Source organism: Varanus komodoensis, unplaced genomic scaffold (genome assembly GCF_004798865.1).
Source record: "Varanus komodoensis strain SLA01 unplaced genomic scaffold, ASM479886v1 scaffold20_1, whole genome shotgun sequence".
NCBI lineage: Eukaryota > Metazoa > Chordata > Lepidosauria > Squamata > Varanidae > Varanus > Varanus komodoensis.
In genome coordinates this window covers 900,876-924,163 of record NW_025335587.1, presented here as the reverse complement: position 1 = coordinate 924,163, position 23,288 = coordinate 900,876, and the positions used below count along the sequence as shown (strand labels likewise).

The 23,288-nt window shown below is 41.7% G+C and overlaps 1 protein-coding gene across 1 annotated transcript in view; it reads left to right on the top strand.

Annotated features, from left to right (window-relative positions):
* TRABD2B (TraB domain containing 2B) overlaps positions 1-23,288 on the top strand; it is a 305,155-nt gene that overhangs the window by 240 nt on the left and 281,627 nt on the right. Inside the window, 1 exon segment of the mRNA XM_044430334.1 lies at positions 1,919-2,479. Coding sequence (XP_044286269.1) covers positions 1,919-2,479 — 561 coding nt within the window.

Genomic DNA, 23,288 nt, shown 5'->3' with positions numbered 1-23,288 from the left:
TCCCGCAACCGGCGACCACCCGGCTCGGACTACATGGCCCATCAGCCCCGATGCCGGTGGCTGGGGCTTATGGGAGCTGTAATCCCACGCATCGGCCTATGGTCCCCAATGCAGACCCACCAAGCCCGCGGTGGGGGGGGGGGGATTGCCGGGTGGCGGTGCCAAGTCTGCGTGCGGATGGCAAAGTTGCCGTCCCGCCGCTGGGCCGCAGCAGGCGCTGACCTCCCGGCGGGTCACTGCGGCTTCTTCTGGATTTACCGCTCAGCTGGCCAAGTGTAGCATCCGGTGCCTCTGTCCCCCAGCCTGGGATATGGCAGGCGGGCAGGCGGGGAATGTGCTTTTCTGTAGAGGGCATCGTGCGCGCGCGCGGGGGGGGAGCTGTCAAGTGGGGATTGGGGGTGCACGTTTGGTGGAAGTACACCCCACCTTCTACCTCTTGTGCTACCCCCGGCGCACTGCGTTCATTCATTGTGCAAAGCGCTCGCCCGAGTGCCGCAGCCAGGATGTTCTGCTCACCGAGCGTCCCTCTCACCCGGTATCCTTGGAAGCCACCTTGTACTTTGGTCTGGAGGTACCCTCGAAAAATCTTGGCGATGGATCCCATCCAGCCTACAGCACAGATGATAAACCACAGGCTGCTGAACCTGTGCTGCAGCTTTCATACCAGCAATTCCAAAGCCCTGGCTGCTGGGTTGAGATGTGTCAAGGGTTCTTGATGTCTTTCAGTTACTTTTTTCCATTTTTTGGCGGGGGGGGGAGGGGAGGCACACTTTCCTATTCCCAGCCATGCTGTAGATCCTTCAAATGACTTTGTGTGCCCAAATTTCTGTACATGCATCTTTAAAAATACTTGCTCTTGAAGAGATATATTAATTGCATATTACACATGAATCTGCGCCCTTACTTGAGAGTAAGTGGCACTGAATATAAAAACTTCCAAACATGCATGTATAAGTTAGTGTTATAGGCTGTACAATGGGAAGTTACTGATAAATTACGTTTATGGGAAGAACTTGTACAGGTTGCATAGGAGACTGTCCCTATAAAGTGAGCCTTAAGTGTCCACTCTCACATACAAACAATGTACCTACACACATTTGTTCACAAATGAAACATTACACTGCATATGTTATGCATATTGAATAAAGGAATACATGAAGGCCTGATCTTACAATGGATGCCTGGCTACATAGGTAGATAGACGAAGATAACTTTGATTCACAGAATCTAGTTTGATATACCTGCATATGTCAGTCTAATTTATCAGTCTAATTCTTAGCTACACATACAAACACATACACATTTTAAGATTTCACATTTCACATTTACAGATTTCACATGGTATTATTCTTTTGTAAAAGAAAGAATACATTGAAAAAATTATCCACTGAGTTTTACTAGTACAAAGGGCAAATGGACATTAAAAAGTAAGTAATTGAAGTTAAGTGTCCTTCAATATTCACTTTATATTTCTTTCTTGAATGTATGGCTTCTGCTTGTTCAATCACAGATGGGGTGGATTTGCAGAAGCCAACCAGAACCACTTAACCCAGAGGAAAGGGTTTTGAAAGAGCTGTGTTGATTTCGGCAGCATGGCTCCCGTCTAGATGAATGCTGGTTGATGGTCTGACTTGATTTCCTTACACGTACAATACCCAAAGGCCTATCTTCGTCCAAAATATGTTGCTGTTCATCTCAGTAGAATTTGCTTTGATGTCCATGTGGTACGAATTAGGAAAGGTGCAGTGCAAGATGATGGTTCTAACTTTTTTCACGCTTCCTCAGAAGCATGGTCACATGTTCTGAGCTGAACCATTTATCTGCTTATCTGTTGCATTTACTGATTTCAGGTTAGCTCGTCTTGAATACTCTTGTACCCAGAACTGACTCTCTTCCTTTCTTGATTCCCTTTTCCTAGCAAAGAGACCTGAACTCTTTCCTCTGGGCAATTCGGAGGGACCCTCCCGCTTACCTGTTTGGCACTATCCACGTTCCTTACACACGTGTGTGGGACTTTATCCCTGAAAACTCCAAGGCTGCTTTTCAAGCCAGCTCCAGTGTGTACTTTGAGCTGGACCTCACGGACCCATACACCATCTCAGGCCTGGCCAGCTGTCAGCTGCTACCCCATGGGGAGAATTTGCAAGATGTGCTTCCCCAGGATCTTTACCACCGCCTCAAGCGCCATCTTGAGTATGTGAAGCTGATGCTGCCTCACTGGATGACCCCAGATCAACGGGGCAAAGGTCTCTATGCTGATTATCTCTTCAATGCTATTGCTGGAAACTGGGAACGCAAACGGCCTGTCTGGGTGATGCTGATGGTCAACTCACTAACTGAGACGGACATCCGTTCTCGTGGAGTGCCAGTGTTGGACCTCTACCTGGCTCAGGAGGCGGAGAAGATGAGGAAGAGGACTGGGGCTGTGGAACGGGTGGAAGAGCAATGCCATCCCCTGAATGGACTAAACTTCTCCCAGGTAAGGATGCTCAGGATGTACATCTTTTCAACCATCTAGCTCTGAACAGAACTTTCAAGCATCTAACTCTTAACTTAAAAGTGGCCTGCATTCATTTAGGACCCAGATGATTAGCCTCATGGCGGATGTAATCCAAAGGCTAGAGTGATTTAGGGTCAGTTTCTTCTTGTTAATGAATAACGTGAAGAAGGACATTAGTGAAAATGGCATGGATGAGATTGTGGAAAGTTAGTATTTGTGATCGTGTCACATCAGCATCCATTATCCTAGCAAGACAATATGGTATTTAGGAGTGAGTGAGTCTGTGATCAGATCAAGAGCTCATTAGGAAGCTGGAGTCCTGATGTTGAAATTTGCTGCATGGACCCATGATTGGTAAGTATACGTAAAACATGGAGCCATATGGCACAAGTTCCCAATATGTACAATAGTGCAACTTTTTGAGTGACTGAGTTCGCACAACATAATAGGCCGGGTGGCTTGTAAGGTGGGAGTGGCTCGTCTTCTCTGAAGCCAGTCCAAGTCTTTAACAAATTACGCTGCTGGGTTTAGACTATGACTGGTTTGCATGTCATGAGAAGCCATGCTGGGTTTTTTTTAGCTGTGTTGATCTGTCATGTCATCTAAGCCCAGCTGCAGAATTACAGCATATTTGGTTTCTGGAAGACACAGAAAGGAACAAGTGTGTATGGTCTTTACACTGCAGGATGGCTTCTCATGATGTCCATACCTAGGAGCTCCATTTTTCCATGAATGGTGAGAAATACCACAGACTCCCATGGTAAGAGTGGCATCGTATGTACGGTAAGACAGGGCCACTCTAGGTATCGTATGTATACTACTCACAGTTTCCTAGCTAGGGATGTGTCAGGAATTTTTCTAGGGGCATGAGGTCATTGGATTCCCTGGCCTTGGCTACTCAGACTGCTTTGGAGCAGTCCAGGGTATGGGTTCCTGTTACATGCATCTCATATTCATGAGCCTTGCACCAGGAACTGGGCCCCAAGCCCTGTGCAAGAAGCACCCCTCTCCCCCTCGTGCCATCACCAGAAGCATCTTTGGAGAAGGCTGGTCACCGGGAAGAACACCTGCATGCCCAAGCTCCTGTGCAAGTGGCCAAGAAGGGGGCCTGCTGCAGATAACAGCTGGCACCCCTTTTCCACATCCTGCAGCCATTCCCAATGGGGAAGTTTGCTGGCTTCCTCTTGGCTCAGCTCATTTTGCAGAGCTGACCAAACAGGAGAGGAAGTCTGAGGAAGTTGAAGGGATGGATTCCAAAGGGTGCATCCCAAGCAACACACATGTCAAACACATGCCGGCAACATCATCCTGCAAAAGGGAGAAAGTGGGTAAATGCACAGAGAGAGAAGGGGACAATTGGCGCAAGTGTGTTTATTTTAAGGGGCACGATGCCGTGAGGAAGGGGATTTTGCTCATGGGGAATTTTGCTCACAGTTGCATGGTGAGAGTGGGAGGATGGAGGGGGCTGCATGGACACCATGTAATACAAGACCCTCTGACCAAAGCAAAAGAAGCAAAGCGAGGCATGGAAACCACACAGGCTTCCGTGCCATGAGGCACAAGCCTGCCCAGCATGACAACCTTATCTTGGCTTGGTCGTGTGAATGTCACTGTGGTGGTATATACCTCAGCATATCAGCCTGAGACATATTCAACCATATATCTCAGGGATATATTTCTTTGACATAGTTGATTTCAGAATTACAGAGGCAAGACTTGTTGCATTCGGTTTTCTTAACGGATACCCATCAAAAGGTCCATTACGTTATGACTGTGTAACCTGTGTACATCCATAATATAGACTTCGACAGCTGTCTTGCTTAAGCAGGTTTGGATCTGGTCAGAGCCTGGACAGGGCCAGGAGCCTGGATAGGATACCTGCCAACCTGGATGCTGCCTTGATGGAAGAAAGCTGAAGTATAAATGCAGATTAAAGATAGCTTCTAAAACACCAGCAACCTTATTTTCTACACAAGCAGACAAGGTTCTGTCTAAAGAACCTTCAGAGTCTTTAAAGATTCCTTCTAAAACTTATGTAGCTTTCTTTTCCATCTAAAACACCTGCAGGTTTCTTTTCTACTTTGCCTGAGTCACTCAGTTGAGGGAGAAGGTTTCTTTCCATGTGATTCAAGACATAGTAGTCTTTCTTTCATTGCTGTCAGGGCAACACTTCTAGAAACCTTGTCATGGCCTGCTTTAAAACAATAAAGGACATAAAGTAGTCCATGTAACCTGTAGAATGACTGCCCTGTTCTGTAAATGCCTACTCAGAAGTAAGCTCCATTGCATGCACCAATGAACTCCTATGTTCAAGGGCAGAGGAAAGCAACCGATGGGTTTACTGTTTGTATTATTCCGATACATTAAGAAGTGGACTTGACCTGGCTTTGCTGCCACCTTCTCCAGCCAGATGCTTTGGACTACAACCTTCATCACCTCTAATCATTAGGCATGTAGGCTGGGGCTGATGGGAGTTGTAGCTGATGAAGCTTGTCCATTTCTGAGTGCAGCTCTTGTCTTCATACACAGATTCTAATCTAAGATACATATTGCTTATATGAGCCTCAAGCATTGCATTTTACTCAGTCTATATTCATCTTGAAGTGAATTGTTTATGCTAAATATTAGGACAGAAAGTAGAAATGCACTGTCCTGACTAAATGAGGGGTGTGTATGTGTGCTTTAAAGGGATTAAAATCTGAGCTGTCTTTTGTTTGCAGCAATATCATCAGCACTGGACAGCCTTTGTGTTCATACTTTATGGATATCTCTTGTTTTAGGTAATGAACTTCAGATGCTTTTCTGAAGAATACATTGTTTGTACAGTTTGGGATACTGAGTGACTGTTTTTCATTAACAAATCTCCAAAATATCACCTGTGAAAATACGTAATTAGTTGATAGGTCTGCCAAAAAAGATGACTGGATTGGAACAAAATGGGGGAAACATGCTAGTAGGCATGTTATTTACTAGCTTGCTTGTTTGTGCAAAGGAGTCCAGCCCTTTTCTTGTCCCAGCGAAAATGCTCATATCCCTACATGAGGAAAGGATCAGGGCCCCTTCTTTGAAATGTTTCATTAAACATCACAACAATGCTAATGCAGGGATGGGAGACCTGTGGCCCACCAGATTGGACTACATCTCCCGTCATCCTGACCACTGGCTATGCTGACTGGAATGTAGAGGATTTACAGGAACATCTGGCGAAACATATTCCCTACACTCTTGCATTAAGGAACTTTATGGGAATTCTCTTTTCTAATGAAATACTTAATTCCAGGCAGAACTCTATGTACAAGCTAATAAAATAACGTGTTATTTATCCTCCCTTTGGAGACTTACTACTTTTTTTGGCTGTAAACTAATTACATATTTTTATTATAATCTTACAGCTTGCTCTATTGGCACGTGCATAGGACTGGGTTTAATAATCTGCTGAACAAATTCAGATGCATGAATCATCTTATTTTGATGTCACAAGCCGTCAAACTAGTATAGGCATATAAAATGGGGCTTGGTGTTTATTAATAATGTTAATTTTATTTAATTGACTTAATAATCAAGAGATCAGCAGCAGGGGCTCTCCTCCAGGAGCCTTCCGTAAGAGATATCAGGAAGCAAAGTACCCAGAGGAGAGCTTTCTCTGTGGTGGCACCCCATCTGTGGAATGTGCTCCCCAGGGAGTTCCGCCTAGAGCCCTCGTTATTTGTTTTTCGGCACCAGACCAAGACCTTTTTATTCAAAAAGTATTTTAATAATCTTTAATACTTATAGTTTTAATTATGCAGCCAGTGTTTTTCCAAGTTTTAATTGTAATTCTATTTGTTTTATTTATTTGTTGTTGTGAGCCGTCCCGAGGCTGTGTAGCAATGGGGACGGCATATAAAAACTTTAATAAATAAATAAATTGGTGGCCTAATACAAATCACATTTGGTGGACTTTAAACAGTATTAAAAGAGCAATAAAGAATTGTTGATCACTGGAACCATTCCTAACTACTTCCCCACTTTAAGAATCAATAGATAAGTCCAATGAGTTAACTGCAATAAATGTATCAATGCATACATTTTATCCTACATATGGGCAGTATAAAAATGTAATAATAATAATAATAATAATAATAATAATAATAATAATAATGTATATTTTTGCTTATTTATGAAATATTCACTACAGAGGCCCCTCCAAAGTGTTAAATGTCACTTATCTACATCAAGTACCATTAGTTTAAATAGCACCTAAAATAAAGCTTACAATAGCCCTTCATGTAAAAAAAAAAAAAAACAGTGGGAAGCTTTTCAAATGCGAATTATATTACAAGCTTTTGTTGCTGTAAGTAGATATTTAATTTTTGAAAAACATCAGTTGAGATGGGAACTAACACTGATTTTTGCCCCTGAGTTTTGACTCTGCTAGGGGCAAAAGGATATATTCAAGGAAGGTTTTATAAAAGGCACTAAGCCAGAAAATGTTTATTAGGGAAGTTGGGTGATCATTGCCAGTCCTAAAGCATTTTTAAATCTGTCTCTCAAATCTAAAGCATTTGCTGGGAAGGTGTTCCTTCGGGCTATGATGACTGTTACTGCTCCATCTATTCTTATGGAACAAGCAGAATTAAAATAGGATCTCAGTTTCGTGAAGCACATTTACAAATCTCCCTGATTAGTTCTCAGGCAACATAGTGGAGATAGAACATCATTAAGAAGCTGTCCATTTTATGTCCTTTTCTGTGCTATTTAAGAACTGGTTGCTCTTGGCACCTGGCCAATTGTTCAAAGGGAACAATTTGTAATATTATCATTCTGTTCAGCAATCCCATTGCTTGGTGCATTACGGTTTTAATTGAAAGGAGTAGATTATGATGAACTTGATTTCCTCTCTTAATTCCAAATCTTGGACCATCTCCTAAGAAACATATAATTAGTGGTATTAACGATGGAAATTAGAAATTGACCAGTGTTTGAATTCCAGTGGTATGTCTAGGGCTGATGGGAACATCTGGGATCGTTTATAGCCTCAAATCTTTTATGGGCATCAGTTGAGTTCTTTTCAACCTGTTTTCAGTATTACTTTAATTGTAATATATAATCTGAAAGTTTGGAAACTTAGTCCTAAAAAGCATGTTACAGTGAAATATTCTCAAGCATTTGTTTTCAATGTTCTCAATTTTCAGACACTAAGGGAAACCAAGTGATTTGCTGCTGTTCCATCTGCACTTTCCTTCTCAAAGTGGTTAGGTGTTTTTTTAACCCCCTTTCTAGCTTTCATGCTACCAAAAATGTAAATAGGAAGAGTACACAGTATCCACTGACCTGAGGCTGATATCTGATGATGATTGAAATAAACTGAATATAGGTAGAAGACAGAAGGAAAATTCCACCTTTTGAGCATTAGTCAGTGCTCAAAATACTGCAATGAAATCCTCTGTTAACTTCTTCTATTTGATTTCAGACCAGGATTTAATATCTGTGTGTCTCATTCCTATATTTACCAAAGAGGTTAAAGCAGATGTGATGCAATGAAAATACCAGTTTGCTTCAGATGTCTTTCATTCCTGTGATAGGTGCCAACCAGGGGCTTCCAATTTTGCTCAGAACAGTGGCACTCTACCAGAAGTCACACTCTTTATCTCTGCACTGATTTTTTTTTTTTTTGTGGGGGGGGGTTAAAATTTCAGGATCCTGTTCCCCTGAGTTGCTGTTTATTACACTGGGGACTGTATAGCATGTTCTTCAGTGCAGTGAGGAGTTGGAAAAACCACGATGAGTTAAAGAGTTTATCTCTCCCCACCATTGCTGAAACAAAAAAGGACTCACTTGTGGCTGCTTTAAAGTAGGGAAAAATACTGCATTGGGAAGAACTGTTAGGATTTTCCACATCATATCTCTTTTTAGCCAAGAGAATTAACCTGTTGGGAAAGAAGGCATCCTATCTGGTGCAAAATATCAGTTCTCTTTCACTTCCCTTCTTTAAAAAATTGGGCTGTGTGGGAATCTGTAGGTTGGTCTCCCTTAAGTGGGGATATGAATGGATCAGTGTAGTAGTATGGGCATTGTTATAAGCCAGGAAACTTGGGCATGTGACTTGGAACTTTAGAGAAGCTACAATGCCATTATCTATTATTAATATAAGCCTGTTGCTTCTTTTTGAGCTCAGTGACCTTGCTGTTACTGGGACTTCTTAGGTCTCACTCCCTTAGCAGACGGAGAGGAGTATAGCATGAAGGAAACAGCTTTTTAAACTAGAGGAGAGATGAGTACCTTTCCTTCTGTGGTTGGCACATAGTCCCCCCCCCCCTCATTTTCCTCCTACTTTTCTTCACTTATATGCTCACTGTTGGGAATGTGCTTGAAATGAAATTTTGAAGAGGAAAGGAGAAGATCAAGGAGGGATGCCTATGAAATTATATCTGATGTATCATCTGATTTTACTGACCCAAACTGGAAACTTTGCCTTCTGCAGAAATTCAGTAGCTTCAGCATAGCAAAAAATTTAATCAGTCCCCACGAATTTATTTCTCCCTCTCCACTTTAATGTATACCACATACCTGCAGGCAGCACAGAGTCCAAAAGGAGGATGGGCCTATGGGATGTCAAGATCCGGGAAATGATGGGGCTTTTAACTAGGTTTACAGTTTAAGGAGAGCCCTTAGTCACCTCATCTCATAAAGTTAATTTAAGTAGTTGCAATCATCATCCACCCTCTTTTATCCTTATAAAATGAGCCACATTACTTGGTGAATTCTCTCTACTCCATTTCCGATCACAATTCTTCCTGTTCACTTCTTGCCTTCCCTATCCTGCTCTTTCTTTCTCTTCTTTATTACATCTTGAGGAATTCTCCAGAGGAGAGGCAGTGGGTGAGAGACACTATGCTTGATTTCATACAAGCAGGCAAGGAGATTTGTTTTCCTCCTCAGTCAGGTCTTTGAGCAAAGTGGGTCCACCTGGTTTCAGAAGGATTCAGGGGCAGTTCTGTTTGGGGGCTGTCATTATCCAGCAGTGGGAAGGGTCAATAGCAAGTCTGAGTCTCAGTCCCTGGCAGCTCCAGGTGAGGCTAGTAAAAAGTCCTCCCCCAAATCCTGGACAGCTACTGCCAGTCCGTGTCAACCATCCTGGGCTAGATGGACCAGGGGACTGACTCAAGGGAAGGCAGCATTCCATGTTCCTCTGAATGGAAAGCTTAAATAAAAATAGGATTACTTAATTAAAAATAGGAGTTACTGCTTACTGCAAGCAGAGGGAAAATAAATGGTATTCACTTCTCAAACAGGGCAATAAAACCTGATATTCTCATGCAAGTTCCCTTTAAAAGAAAATTAAAATATTTAGGCCATAGCACACTCCTACCTCCTGCACCTATTTTTCTGAGACTGAGCAGATAAAATTCCCTCCTAAGGGCCTATTGTGCCTGCAACTGACTCTCAGTTCTGACCAAGAAAAGAAAGTTCTAATGTTTTAAAATACATTTCTCATGATAGTCAAGAGGAAGCATAAAGCCTCCACTTTAATATCTATTTATTAGATTTATATCCCACCTTTTTCTTTTTTGACTAACTCAAAGTGGCTTACATAATCCCCTGCTGCTCTCAATCCAATCCTCACAACAACAACCCTGCATGGTAGGTTAGGCTGAGAGTCTGTGCCTGGCCCAGAGTCACCCAGTTTGCTCCATAGACGAGCAGGGACTAGAACCCAGATTGCCTGAGTCGCAGCCCAGCACCCCACACTGGCTCCCAGTGTTCGGCATTGAACTGGACTGTCTCCAAATAGGTTTGAGCAGAAATGGGGTGTTGGGATCCGAGTTGAAATGGAAAAAGAATTCACCTTTCACATGCATATTTTTGTTATGGTCCTTTCCTTCATATCTTTCAAGTACCTAGCAACTGCCCTGGGCACCAGCCTTAAAACCTCAGAGCCAAGGCCAGCCTGCAAAATCTAACATCTCTCTCTCTTTCTCCTCTCTTTATCTTACATCATTTCTCTTTGGTTTCCACTTTGCCTTTTCTTTCATTCCTATCACTAGCTCTTTGTTTGCATCCTTAATCCGGCTGCAGTTGGAGGCTAAGTCTTTTAGCCTTTTGCTACATGTTTCAAGAAGTTGCTTTGCTGAGGATTTGAATCTTGATTTTTAATTGTGTCCATTTAATCTTTCTCCATTGGGAATAAGATTCTCTCCACATCAACCACCTTCAATAGAAAATAGCCAATAGAATAAATAAGAAGGAAAAGGGGACCTTGATTAGTCTTGGTTTTGTTTTAAGCCATGAATCTACTTATTCAGATTTATTATGCAGTCTATGTTGGAATAAAAGTAAAGGCAGGCAAAATATCAAAGTGCAATTGATGAGACTGAAGACAACTCAGAGGGGAAACTATCCAAATTGTGCCACCCCAGACTTCACACTTAGCTACTCTTATTCTTACCTCCTCTCTTTTCTTGTGGATAGACAAATAAACATTGTTGTCCTGCTTTTCTGCTTGTTTCCCTCGGCATCAAGTGGCAGAAATGACTTTGTTAACAATGTCAGTCTTCATTTCCCAGCTCCTGCTGTTCTATCAAATCCTGAGACTGATGCAGCTCAGATTACCCTATTGATAGAATTACAGAAACTACAAATGCTATTTAATGAAAGTCTGATGGGTGGCCCATCTCATTTGGACCCTGACAAATATCTGTACTCTCCAAGCTGGTCTCTGCATAGCAGAGCAGCAGGAAACATTAATCTACACACAGGACCATATTTTGATATGCCCTTTGCCTTCCTTTCCTTTCTTTTCCTTTCCCTGTTTTTTTATAAAGTGCCTAACAAGAGTGAGGAAAGACAGCTAAATCCTGAATCAGGGAAAAGTATCTGGTGAGTAAAACTGAGAATAAAAGTAAGAAGACCACTCATTTGACCAGAATGTAGCTTCCAGTAAAGGTGCTTTGTAAGGGCTAGAAACAAATATACTTGGCAGATCGTGCTGAATATGTATTTGGTCCCCTTGTGCAGAGACATCACACACATATGTAGAGTACTGGTGATGAAGTTTGCAAGGATGAAAAAGAAGTTGACACCCTGTCAGCCTTTTAGGGGAGACTCCCCACATTCCCTGTATTTTTTCAAAGGCTCTGTGCCAAATACACAGGAAATTCTTGTGTAGTCTTGTCCAGGGAGTACATTCCATTCACTTTGCTTCCCATCATATGAATAAAGGCCTTGCTTGGCTGAAAAGCTGGTCAGGACAACATTTTAGGCAAGAAGGAATTAACAATGAAGAATCTAGACTGAAAACCACAATTTATTTCAAGGCATTAGGGGTGCTCCCATATCTGGGACTAACGCATGTAGGCATCCCTTCTGGAACATTTATTACATTTTAAAAGAAATTCATAGATTTATAGACTGTCTAGGACTGCAATTCTTCGATGTGGAGTCTTAGTTTCTTTAATAACCTCATGGAAATGCAATGTTTAGCAGTGCCACATGATAAATTTTACCTCCCTTCTTGCCTCAAAAACAACAGTCTTATGGCACCTTAAAGATTAAACAAGTATTATGGCATAAACTTTGTTCTCTGTGTTGTAATTAGCTTGGTGATGTTTATATGATTATGTTCAAACACTGCAAGGCAAAATATTATAACTTTCTTGGTGTTTGGCATGTTATAACTCCTATTCATTTCTATTTAACTGTGACTGTTAATAATGCAAGCCTATTCATGTCTACTCAAATGTAAGTCAGTGGAACTTAAATCCCAGGAAAATTTGTATAGGGTTGCAGTGCAAGTTTCCTTGTCTCCTATCTATAGGATGGTGACAGTAAACTTCCCTTCTTGACCTCACAAGGATGTTGTGGCTATAAATGCATTACAGATTGTGAGGTTCTCAGATAACAAAGTAATGGAGCCTTTATAAGCCCCTTTAGATAGAAAGGGTTTAATTCTTGAAAAGTATGCTAGTTGTGACAAAATCTTCTCCTTTTTGCCTTTTAAGGCCAACAAGGAAGGATAACCAGAATGAGCCTTGCAATCACAAAAGCTGCTTATCATTCCCTGTTTACCTCTTCCTATCTTTGTTCCTGTGTGTAAGAATTGCAAATTTCATGCTGGAAACAATATTGACCTTAAGAATTCTTGTGCACGTACGCCACAATTGACAGATTTTAGTATAAAGCCTTCTGTAGTCTTCTGCATGCGCTAGACAGATTTAAAAAAAAAACCTGGGTGGAGAAAACTACTTTCAGGCAACACATAAATAAATCCGAGTAGCAATTTCTCTGTTGAACACATTGTACAGTGATAGTAAAATTTGGATTTATGCTAAAGACTTTAGGAGAAGTGCTAGTATTTTGTGTGTGTGAACAACAGCAAAGTATATAAGCTTGGTTTCCACAATTACCTTGGAACTGTAGGCATTATTAGATACCAGCCATGAAAGAGTGCTTGTATCGTAAGCACAACTTTTTAATTGTGTGCATTTTACCAATAGTTCTCTTCACTTACTATGGAATGCAAATCTTTTTTAGCAATGAAGAGTATCTCCTATGAATGTCTGAAATAACTTTTGATGAAGCCCAACATTTGAATGAAGCAGATTGTTTAAACAAGTGTTTAACATGAGTCATATAATGGTGAGAATTCAATTGTTAAGCTCTCATTAAGAATTTCTGAAAACGTGTCCAGAGAACATGGTGCTCTGTAGATACAAGATACTCTGTTGAACTAAAGCTCTAGCTTTCCTTCACCTATTCTGGCTGGGACTGATAGGAATGGGTGGGGGGGCAGCTCTACTCCTCCTTTTATAATCCATAGTACAGAAACTGCATAAGTAGTTGATCTTGCTTTTCTCATGTTCCATAAAAAGATGAATTCTCCTGGTTCTCCCTATCTGCATTGTAAAGCAGCTCATCCAAGTTTCTCATCTCATAAATTGACTGCCTTTTCATGTGGGCATTTCTGGCACAGTGAAATCTGATATAGGATTGCCACCTGGCCAGTTTGACCTGTTCACCCTCAACACAAATCCAATGGGCATTTAAATGCATGTGCATTTAAATTAACAAATGTATGTTTGCAAGTGATTCTGAAGATAAACCCTGTGGGGAAAATGGTAACCTCACTTAGCATTGCTTCCTGTATTACTTTTTTCCTACATAATGATCCTCTCCATGCATGAAAAATCATGTACATGCCACATGTTGGGAAGCTGGTCTCTTATCTGAACCTACTGGCAACCAGCTAGTTCACAGCATTTTTGCTACTGAGATCCCTTTGTAAGAGAACAGTCATGTGTCACCACTGTAGAACTCCATAGGAAAAGTTGAAATGGAAACTGCTATAGGACTACAGGATAGATGAATAAAATTGCAAAAGAAAATTTGCAATATTATAAGAGGAAGTGGAGGAAGTGAGAGGAAGCAAAGCTTGGAAAAGGGCTAAGGACACTGGTCCTCCGATGCTTTTCACTACAATTCCTGTATCTCCATTTTCCATGATGGGAGCTGTAGTACAAAATATCAGGAAGGCAAAAAGGTGCTAACTTTCTAAGCTAACATTGGTCTGCCATTGTGAACTGCACACTTCCAGTTACATATAATCTCCTCATAAAACTCATGGGCCAGAAAAGCAATTTCATACAACATTTCTGACTGAATTTTGAGGTGCCGTTATAAACATGTCATTATTTGGAGCATATGCACAAATGATGAGCACTTCAAAATGCTGTTCCTAGTTGTAGCTCCACTAACATACTCCTTTCTGACTAAAATATTATGGCACATTTTTTTTAAAGACAAATTATATCCTCTTGCCCACAGCATATATCAGTGGGACTTTTAACATTTCCAAAATTGATCCTATGTGTATCAGATTATTTTAATAGAATGTAATTTGTTTTTATAAAAGCAATGCCAAAACAAAAAGAATAAGGCACCCCATCATCACCTCTGTTACAGGTGTACTGAGAGGGAATCTACTTTTCAGTAAATGTATATCCATGTGTAAGGTAATGTGAGTGAGTGCAGCTTATTGGCCATTTTATCTTGGCGGTACTGTGGACTAGAAAATTGCTCTACTCCCAGAATTCATCAGATCTCATTGGCTTGTAGAGGAACGCATTCAGTGATTTAGTTTTAGAAGCTATCAAACAAACCAAATTCTTTTTACAGCCGTGAAGTCTAAACATTGTTTGAAAAAACAACACTTAATTGTTGGGTGACTAGTGTGGTAGTCACTGAAAGCAGGGCTGCAAGACTTTGTTTTTGAATTGGATTTATTTTCCAAGTTCATAAATGCACATTGAAACCTTTGAACAAAAGGGAATTGTATTATTTTTGTAACCATTTGGCTTTTCAGTCCTAAGTTTAGGATGGGATATGTGTGCCACGTATCAGGTCAATACAATGTTTCCAAAACATGTCATTAAGTCAACTTTGAAGTAAGACAGAGTTAGAAAACTAGAATAAGAAAAAAACTGGAAAAGGGGAAAAGGAAAAGAAAGGGGGATTATTCTTGGAGAAACCCCCAAATTATATATACTGTTGCTTGAGGAACCCATAAGACACTGATAGTTCTTGGTTTGTTTTCTGCAACCAAGCACATTTTATTTGGCTTTGATTTTTTTCACAGACATTTGCCTTTATAGGTGGTAACATGAGAATAGCGATGGAATATTTATTTTACATTAGGCGCATATAATGGTCTCACTATGTAGAGGATGCAAAGTCAGCAAAGGGACTGAGGAAAGCCAGAATGGAGAAACTGCAAATCTGCAGTTACTGGAAGTCTTTGTAGGCCAGTCCTGCGTCTAATCTACACATTAAAAGATGAAGCAAAATAGTGAATTTTATTCTACCTAAAGAAGGATTGATACGACAGATCAGCAAGATGGTTAAACCGAAAGAATTTGATTTTAATAAATTTGTTACTTTATAAAAGCTGAAGATTTCATTCCAGGAAATGTAAAATTTCAGTGCACCAGGGCTATGACCAATAGATTAGAGAGTTTCTGTTGACTTAATTGAGGAAACAAGTTCATTCTTAATCCTGGGAGTTTTCTGTATTTCTTGCAGTACTGATAACAGAACAGCTTTGATCAAATAAGGAGGAGATATTCTAACAGACCAGTCACATAATGCTAAGGAGACATCAGCATAAACTAACTTTGCTATGCAAAAGCAATCACAGCTCCCTGGTAGAGGACACGGTTTGCATGTGGAAACTTCCAGGTTCAGCTACTTGCTTCTCCCCTTAGCTGCTGCCACTCAGAGCAGACAACCCAGGCAAATAGACTCTGGACTGTTATATGAAAGGTTTGCTTAGCACATCTGCTGTTTGGATGTTCCATATCCCAGAGTAACTCCTGCCTGCATCATCCCTTACCAGACTGCAGGATAGATAAGGATCACTGTATGCCAATCTGTCAAAGCCAGACAGGTTTTAGAATGGGGGCTTCCTGGTCTATGTATTAATGACCCTTAAGGTTGAAAAAGTCACTTTTACAGGTGACGGCATGTCCGTATGCTTCCACCCCACTCCCTTGGCATAGTGTTCATTTTCCTGGTTTGGCTTGGATGTAAGTAAGTACACATCACATCAGGGATTTGCCTGGGCAACAGATTCAGTCTTTTTCCTTAAGTGCTGCTGTTTGACCTCTGAGTCTGTCTGCTCACCTCCCAGAAGGCCAGTTTCCCTGTTTGCTGACTTGTTGTTTGGCTTTCTTGCCTTCTCAATTCACCCCTTTTCGTCATTCTGCTTTGAAGTTGGATGTGTTGGCTCAGGTCTAAAGCAGGGAAGACCTCCAGGCTGAAGCTGGCTAGAAAGGGCTGGAACATGTCCATCTTAATTTTGGAATGATCTTAGTTTTTCTGAGCCCCTTTGGAGAAATTTTGACAAAGGCACACATGTTTCTTAGGAATTCTGCAAAGTTTGGAAACTGTCCGAAGCAGTTTAATCCACTATCATTAATGCTCTTTTCTGTGACTGTCTGACAGACATCTGGTGAAAGCTCTTCCTGAAGTGAGTGCACCTGAGCATGTCTTTAAGTCCTGAGGAGCAAAGTTTAGCTGGTTAGGCTAAGAACTTCCCCTTTCTTCCTTTCCTGAGTGATGGAACTAAAAATGCAAGCTAGAGAAAACTGAAAGAAAAGGTTGTAGAAACCCCCATCTAGAAAACATATTGATGGAAAAATTGGCTTCTTGTGATGTATTACGTGTCAGACTTGTTCCAAAATACCGTCTGGTTCATACTGTGTTGTGCATTTAGATTAGTGACATTCTGCTGGCACAGGGAAATGTGAGTTCCAGTTATATTTTTCTTCAGTAGTTTTAATTCTTCAGCAATGAAAACTCTCTTTGAGTATTTTGATGCTAGCACAAGTGCAGGGAATTGGCTTGAACCTATTTTTGTATCATGGACATCCCCTGCTCAGTCAAGCAGGCAGGTGTGACCACCTGACCTTGCAACGGGATCTGGTGCATGCACTGTCTCCCCCCCCGCCCCCAGATGTTCTCATCAAAGGAAGTAGAGCTCCTGCGTAAAGGGATAACTGCTGTCTTCCGTTCTCAGAAAAAAGAACACCCACTTCATGCTGTCCTCATTCCTGCCAAAACCTGTTCTGGGCAACAACACTACTTCTACTTCCACTTTGTTTACTAGTTGTAGGCATGGTGGCCAAAGTGACACGAACAGGAATTACCAACTCTTGATCATATAGAGAGCCCTTGACTTCCATTTTTTAAAATAAGCAATTGATGGATCGTCATAGTTACAACACATACATCTCTACAGGTATTCTTGCAGTGTCCCACACATTCACCGAACAAAACACTCATTCTGTTGCCTATAATGGCCGAGGAGGAGTTCAGAACCATGGGCAGCTCCTATGACACTCAGACTAAAAGATGCCATGGATCAGGTACCCCACTACTGACCCTCACCTCTGTAGCACACGCTTACACTTCTTTCTGTTCTCACGGTTTCTGATCACCTGGAGAAGTGCCTGCATGTGTGCAGGCTGGCCTGCATGGGCAAGTTGCAGACAAGTAATGTATAGTAATGGTGCAGCTTGGCACCACAATGCAGCTCCCATTCCACCCTACAGATATTTATTGGATGAAAGAAGCACCTTAGATATGAAGACTAGATATGAAGCTCTAATTTTTAATTATAATTATTTTAAATTATTTTTCAAGTAGATTTCAGCTTTTGGTCACATGAATATGGAACCCAACAGTCCAGATACAAACATTCATTTTGTATTTTTATTTGTATTGGATTTTTAAATTGTTGTTATTAGTTTTATGATGCTTCTTGGTATTACCTAATAGACTGAGGTCTGCTATTAATACAAAGAAAGGAAACCATGATTTAAAGAAGAATAAAGGGTGGAGGGAAAAAAACAAGTTTGTTGAGATACCTCTGAAGTTTCATGGCATCTCAGCCCCTGATACTGATCACCTGCCTTGATGCAGATTTAAGCCCGGACCTCACCTCGAGTTCTTTGTAAAAGATGGCTATCCTAGGACAACAGCCTCTGAATCTAAACAAGTCTTTAACTGAATCTGCAGAACTGTTTCAAATGTTGAGTCCAATGTGGGAATCTGTGTAGCTCCTTAAGAAGCAGTGGGATATATAATTAAGCAGGGTTGGAGAGGGGAAAAACCTTCCAGCTACTTCTTGTCTGAAAAAAATAAGTCTGAAAAGGTCCCAGAGAAGGGAGCAAACTTGGATTTGAGATGCCGTCTGGGTTTAGCATTTCAGGCCTTTTTTTTTTTTTTTTTTTTTGGTAGTGCTGCCTGACTGTGTTGACTTTTCCTCTTTTTTTTCCAGTTAATAGTGGGAGTCCAAAATGAGTTTTTTATTTATTAAATCAAGAGACTTGGCTGTGAAAAGGGTTATATTGCATGGGATATAATTCAGCCTCATTTTCAAAGTATTCACTGCATTCTTAGTTTAGGAGGGTGTCTAGAGAGACTGAAGGCCGGTATATGTGCAGCTGAAAAATTGCCTTGAGAAATTTAATAAGCTCAATTGGCCTGCTCACCAGTTCTCATTGTTGTAATGAAACAGCAGATGCCACTTTATAAATGCTCTATTTATTTATAACATAAAGCACTTCTGCAAATGAACATGCTGTTTTGACCGCATGTATACATTCATAAGATTGGGCAAAGCAGGGTTGAATGTTCAGAGAGTTATGACTATATAAGACCATGAGGAAATATAAAAGGGAGATTCTCCAAATCTTGGGGGCAGGGGGATTTGAATGCCTTGCTGCCACTTCCCACAGGCATTTCTTGCATTGTGAAGAGGGATCACAGCAGCTTGTCTTGTCCATGATCAAAGGAATTCATAGAACTACAGCCTCTGTAGTTGCATCCTCATGGTTTCTCAGGGTGATCAGAAATCCCATGAAGTGTGTCTGCATGCAGGGTCCATGCAAGTTTTAGGCAATGAATGGGTACAAGTTGGACTGAGTCCTGTCTGCCCACCACCCCCACAACACACACCATCCACATGTACCGGGGCTCTTCAAGCCCTTGTAAGGAATCACAGAATCATAGAAGAGTAGGGTTGGAATGGGCCAAGGTCATCAGGTCCACCCCCTCCTGGTGCAGAATGCCAGTTACACCGTCCCACTCAGGTAACTGTCTAGCCTCTTCTTGAATGCCTCTAGTGTTGAACAGCACGCAGCCTCTCCTGGCAACTGGTTCCTCTGCCATATTGCTCTGACAGTTAGGACATTCTTCCTTGCGCCTAGCCTACACCTAGTGTACTGTAGTTCATTGTTCCATGTCCTACGCTCTGGAATGAATGAGAGAAGGTCTTTTCCTTCTTTGTGACAGCCTTTAGGTACTTGCAGAGTGCTATCTTGTCACCTTGTAGTCTACTTTTCTCAAGGCTGAACAGGCCCAGTTCTTTCAGTCTCTCAGTGTCCAGGCCCTGTATCATCTTTGCCCTCTTCTGAACTCTTTCCAGATTTTCAGCATCCTTTTAAAGCCTGGTTACCCAAGACTGAATGCTGTATTCCAGGGGAGATCTGGCTAGTAAAGAATAGAGGAGAATAAGTGCTTCTTTTTTCTGGACATGCTACTTCTAATGATATTTGGATCCCAAAACAATATTTGCCTGTTTTGTCGCTGCAGCACTTTACTGGCTCATACTTAGCTTGTTTTCTACCACAACTCCATCTTTTTGCTTCTTCAGTCTGTTGAGCCAAGTATTCCCCATTTTGTATCAATGCAGTTGATATTTATTTATTTATTTGCCTAGGTGGATAACTTGAATTTCTCCTTGTTGAATTTGATTCTGTTGCTTTCTGCCCAGTAGCTTGTCTAGTTCCCCCTTTCCAGGTGTTAGCTATTCCACCCAGTCTGCACATTTAATTATTGCTCCCTGGACTTCCTCGACAGGATCATTAATACAGATGCTGAAGAGTACTGGTCCCAGGACTGAGCCCTGTGGTACCCCACTTGAAACATCTCCCAGGTTGAGGAGCTGCCATTGATGATCACTCTCTGTGACCTATTTTGAAGCCAGTTGTGGATCCACCTAATAGTTGTTCTGTCAGGACCACATTTTGCTAATTTATTTATTAGGATGTTGTGGGGCAACTTGTCAAAGGCTTTACTGAAGTCTAGGTAAATTATGTGCACTACTTTTCCCTGTCCATTTGGAGGGTAACCCCATGAAAAAATGAGAATAGGCTAGATTGGCATGACTTTCTCTTAAGAAACCCATGTTGCTTTCTGGGCATACCATGTTGGTGCATACAGACTGATTTTATGAACCTGTGGAGGTGAGGTATGTATGATCCCACTCTTCACTCCATACATTCAGATAGTATAAAAGTGGCTTGCTTGGATCTCAGTGGTTAACTTCTGACATGGTCTGCCTTCAGGTGCCATTAATATCTAGATATGTTTGTAGTCATTGGACATTGGTGCTGCAGTTCTATATATACTTACATGGAAGTGATCCTCACTTGAAGCAATGGGACTTACTTCTGAGTAGGTTTGTTCTGATAGTATTTTACTATTAAGATTTCAAAGATCACTAAGATTCAGTGATTAGAGCAGAAACTTTGGGATCCTGCACAAATCGAAAAGCTAAATCCATGAATTTCAGCAAAAACTGTGGTGATTCTTCAGGAGGCCTGCCTGCCTACTTGTCTCTAGCATGTTTTTATGTAAAAGCAATTCTGGTCAAAATTAATTACTCTTTTAATAATTCATTACTAATATCTCTAGTGGCACAAGCTTGGCTTTCTCACTGTCATGCAATGCTTTTCTGTTCCTCCATCCTGTTTTGTAGAATCTTTGCCACCTCATAATATGTTTAGATTTCTAAATGTCAAAACAAGTTTGCTTGCTGTCTCTAATTTGTTTAGGCTAGAGTTGCTTGGCAGAAGTCAATGCCCGAACTAACTACATGGACTTCCAAAAGGACTTGACAGGTCAATTCTTAAACAGATTTAAATATTTGTGTTAGTTACATTAATCATCTTGCACTTTGGTGGTGGTGGTTATTTTGCTCTTGTTTTATGTGAATTGCTTTTTTCTTTATCAATGCTAGTGAGGTCTTCAAAGAGACAGTGACTTTCTGTAGCTATATGAAATTTGGGATGGAGACTACAATTTGTCTTGCTGCAGTACCTTGTCATTTTTTGAAACTTTTCCCCTTAAAAAACCCAACCCAATTGGTTCTAAATGTCTGTCACTTCCTTGAACCATGTGTAGATACTGACTGGTTCATACAACATGATAAAGCATGGTGGCCTATAAACCAGGGCTGGATTGACATGCTGCCTGAATCCAGATGGGATGGTCAACAAACCATGTCGCCATATTCAGACAACAAGACAAGCCACCTTTGGCTTATGTCTCCATGGCTTATTGTGTTGTGAGCTTAGTCACTGGAAAGGTTCACAAATGATCACTGTTCTTTCCCCAATTCCTGTGCATGCCTGTCATGGATCTTCTGGAAGATGTGTCTTCTTTTTCCTATTCTGCTGGTCTCTTCTATTTCTTTGCACTGGTCATTGTAATAGTTCTTTTTGTTTTTACACAGCAGTTGCTAAAAAGTTGCACAGGATTCTGACGCTATTTCTTCCAATTTTTGCTTCTTGCCTCCTTTGCAACTGCAAGTGTTTCTTCTTTCATCTATTCTTTCTTGTCGTTTCAGGAAATGTCTTTTGGCATTCTTCCCATATAATATCTCTGGTTTCAGTCCATGGTTCTTCTGAGTCACAGTCAATAAAGTTGAGCAATGCCAATCTGTTCTTTATATGGACTTTAAATTCTTCCAGGATGCTACTTAAGTTATACTTTGGTACTATGTTTCTGTTGCTGATCCTTTTTAAGTTGTCTCCGATTTTTGGAATTAATAGCTGATGGTCACTACCACAGTCTGTGACTTGTCTTGTTTTGGCAACAAGAATATTTATTTATTTATTTATTTATTTATTTATTTATTTATTTATTAATTAAAACATTTTTATGCCGCCCCATTCGCCGAAGCCTCGGGGCGGCTTACAACAAAAAAATAAAATAACATTTTAAAATACATACAATAAAATACAAATATATAATATAAAACATACACTATAAAACAAGCCACCCTGGCCAAATAAAATTCAATAATATTAACATTTAAAATACTGCTTAAATAAAAAGGTCTTCGCCTGGCGCCGAAAAACAAATAACGACGGCGCCAGGCGGACCTCTCTGGGGAGCGCATTCCATAACTTAGGCGCCACCGCAGAGAAAGCCCTCCTCCGAGTAACCACCCTCCTAACTTCTTCCATGGAGGGCTCCCGGAGAAGGGCCTCTCCCGCCGATCTCAGGGGGCGGCTGGGCATATAAGGATGTAAGCGCTCCTTCAGGTAACCAGGACCCAAGCCGTTTAGGGCTTTATAGGTCATAACCAACACCTTGAATTGGGCCCGGACTTCAATGGGAAGCCAGTGAAGCTGACGGAGAACTGGAGTCATGTGAACATAACGTCCAGTCCCCGTCAGCAGCCTGGCAGCTCTATTTTGGACCAATTGAAGTATCCGGACCGTCTTCAAGGGTAGCCCCACGTAGAGCGCGTTGCAGAAGTCCAAACGGGAAGTCACCAACGCATGTGTCACTGTCGCAAGGCAGTCATTCTCCAGATAGGGGCGCAGCTGATGAATTAGCCGAAGCTGGAGGAAAGCGCTCCTCGCCACTGCTGTTACCTGAGCTTCCAGTGAAAGCTCTGGGTCGAGGAGCACTCCCAAGCTGCGGACCTTGTCCCTAAGAGGGAGTGCAACCCCATTCAGGACAAGGTTCAATTCACCCTCTCCGAAGCCCGATCCGCCAACCAACAGGACCTCCGTCTAGTCTGGATTGAGCTTCAGTTTATTGGCCCTCATCCAGCCCATTACCTCGGCCAGGCACCGGTTCAGCACAGCCACTGCCTCACCTGGATTGGTGGAAAACGAGAGGTAGAGCTGGGTATCATCAGCGTACTGATGGTTCCGCAGCCCACACCTCCTGATGACCTCTCCCAGCGGTTTCATGTATATGTTGAACAGCAAAGGGGACAAAATGGACCCCTGCGGTACTCCATGGCATAGCTGCCATGGCGCAGAGCCATAGTCCCCCAGCACCACCTTCTGGAACCGGCCATTGAGATAGGAGCGGAACCACTGCAAAGCAGTGCCTCCAACCCCCAATCCCGCAAGCCTATCCAGAAGGATACCATGGTCGATGGTATCGAAAGCCGCTGAGAGGTCCAGCAGAACCAACAGGGACGCACTCCCCCTGTCCTTCTCCCTGC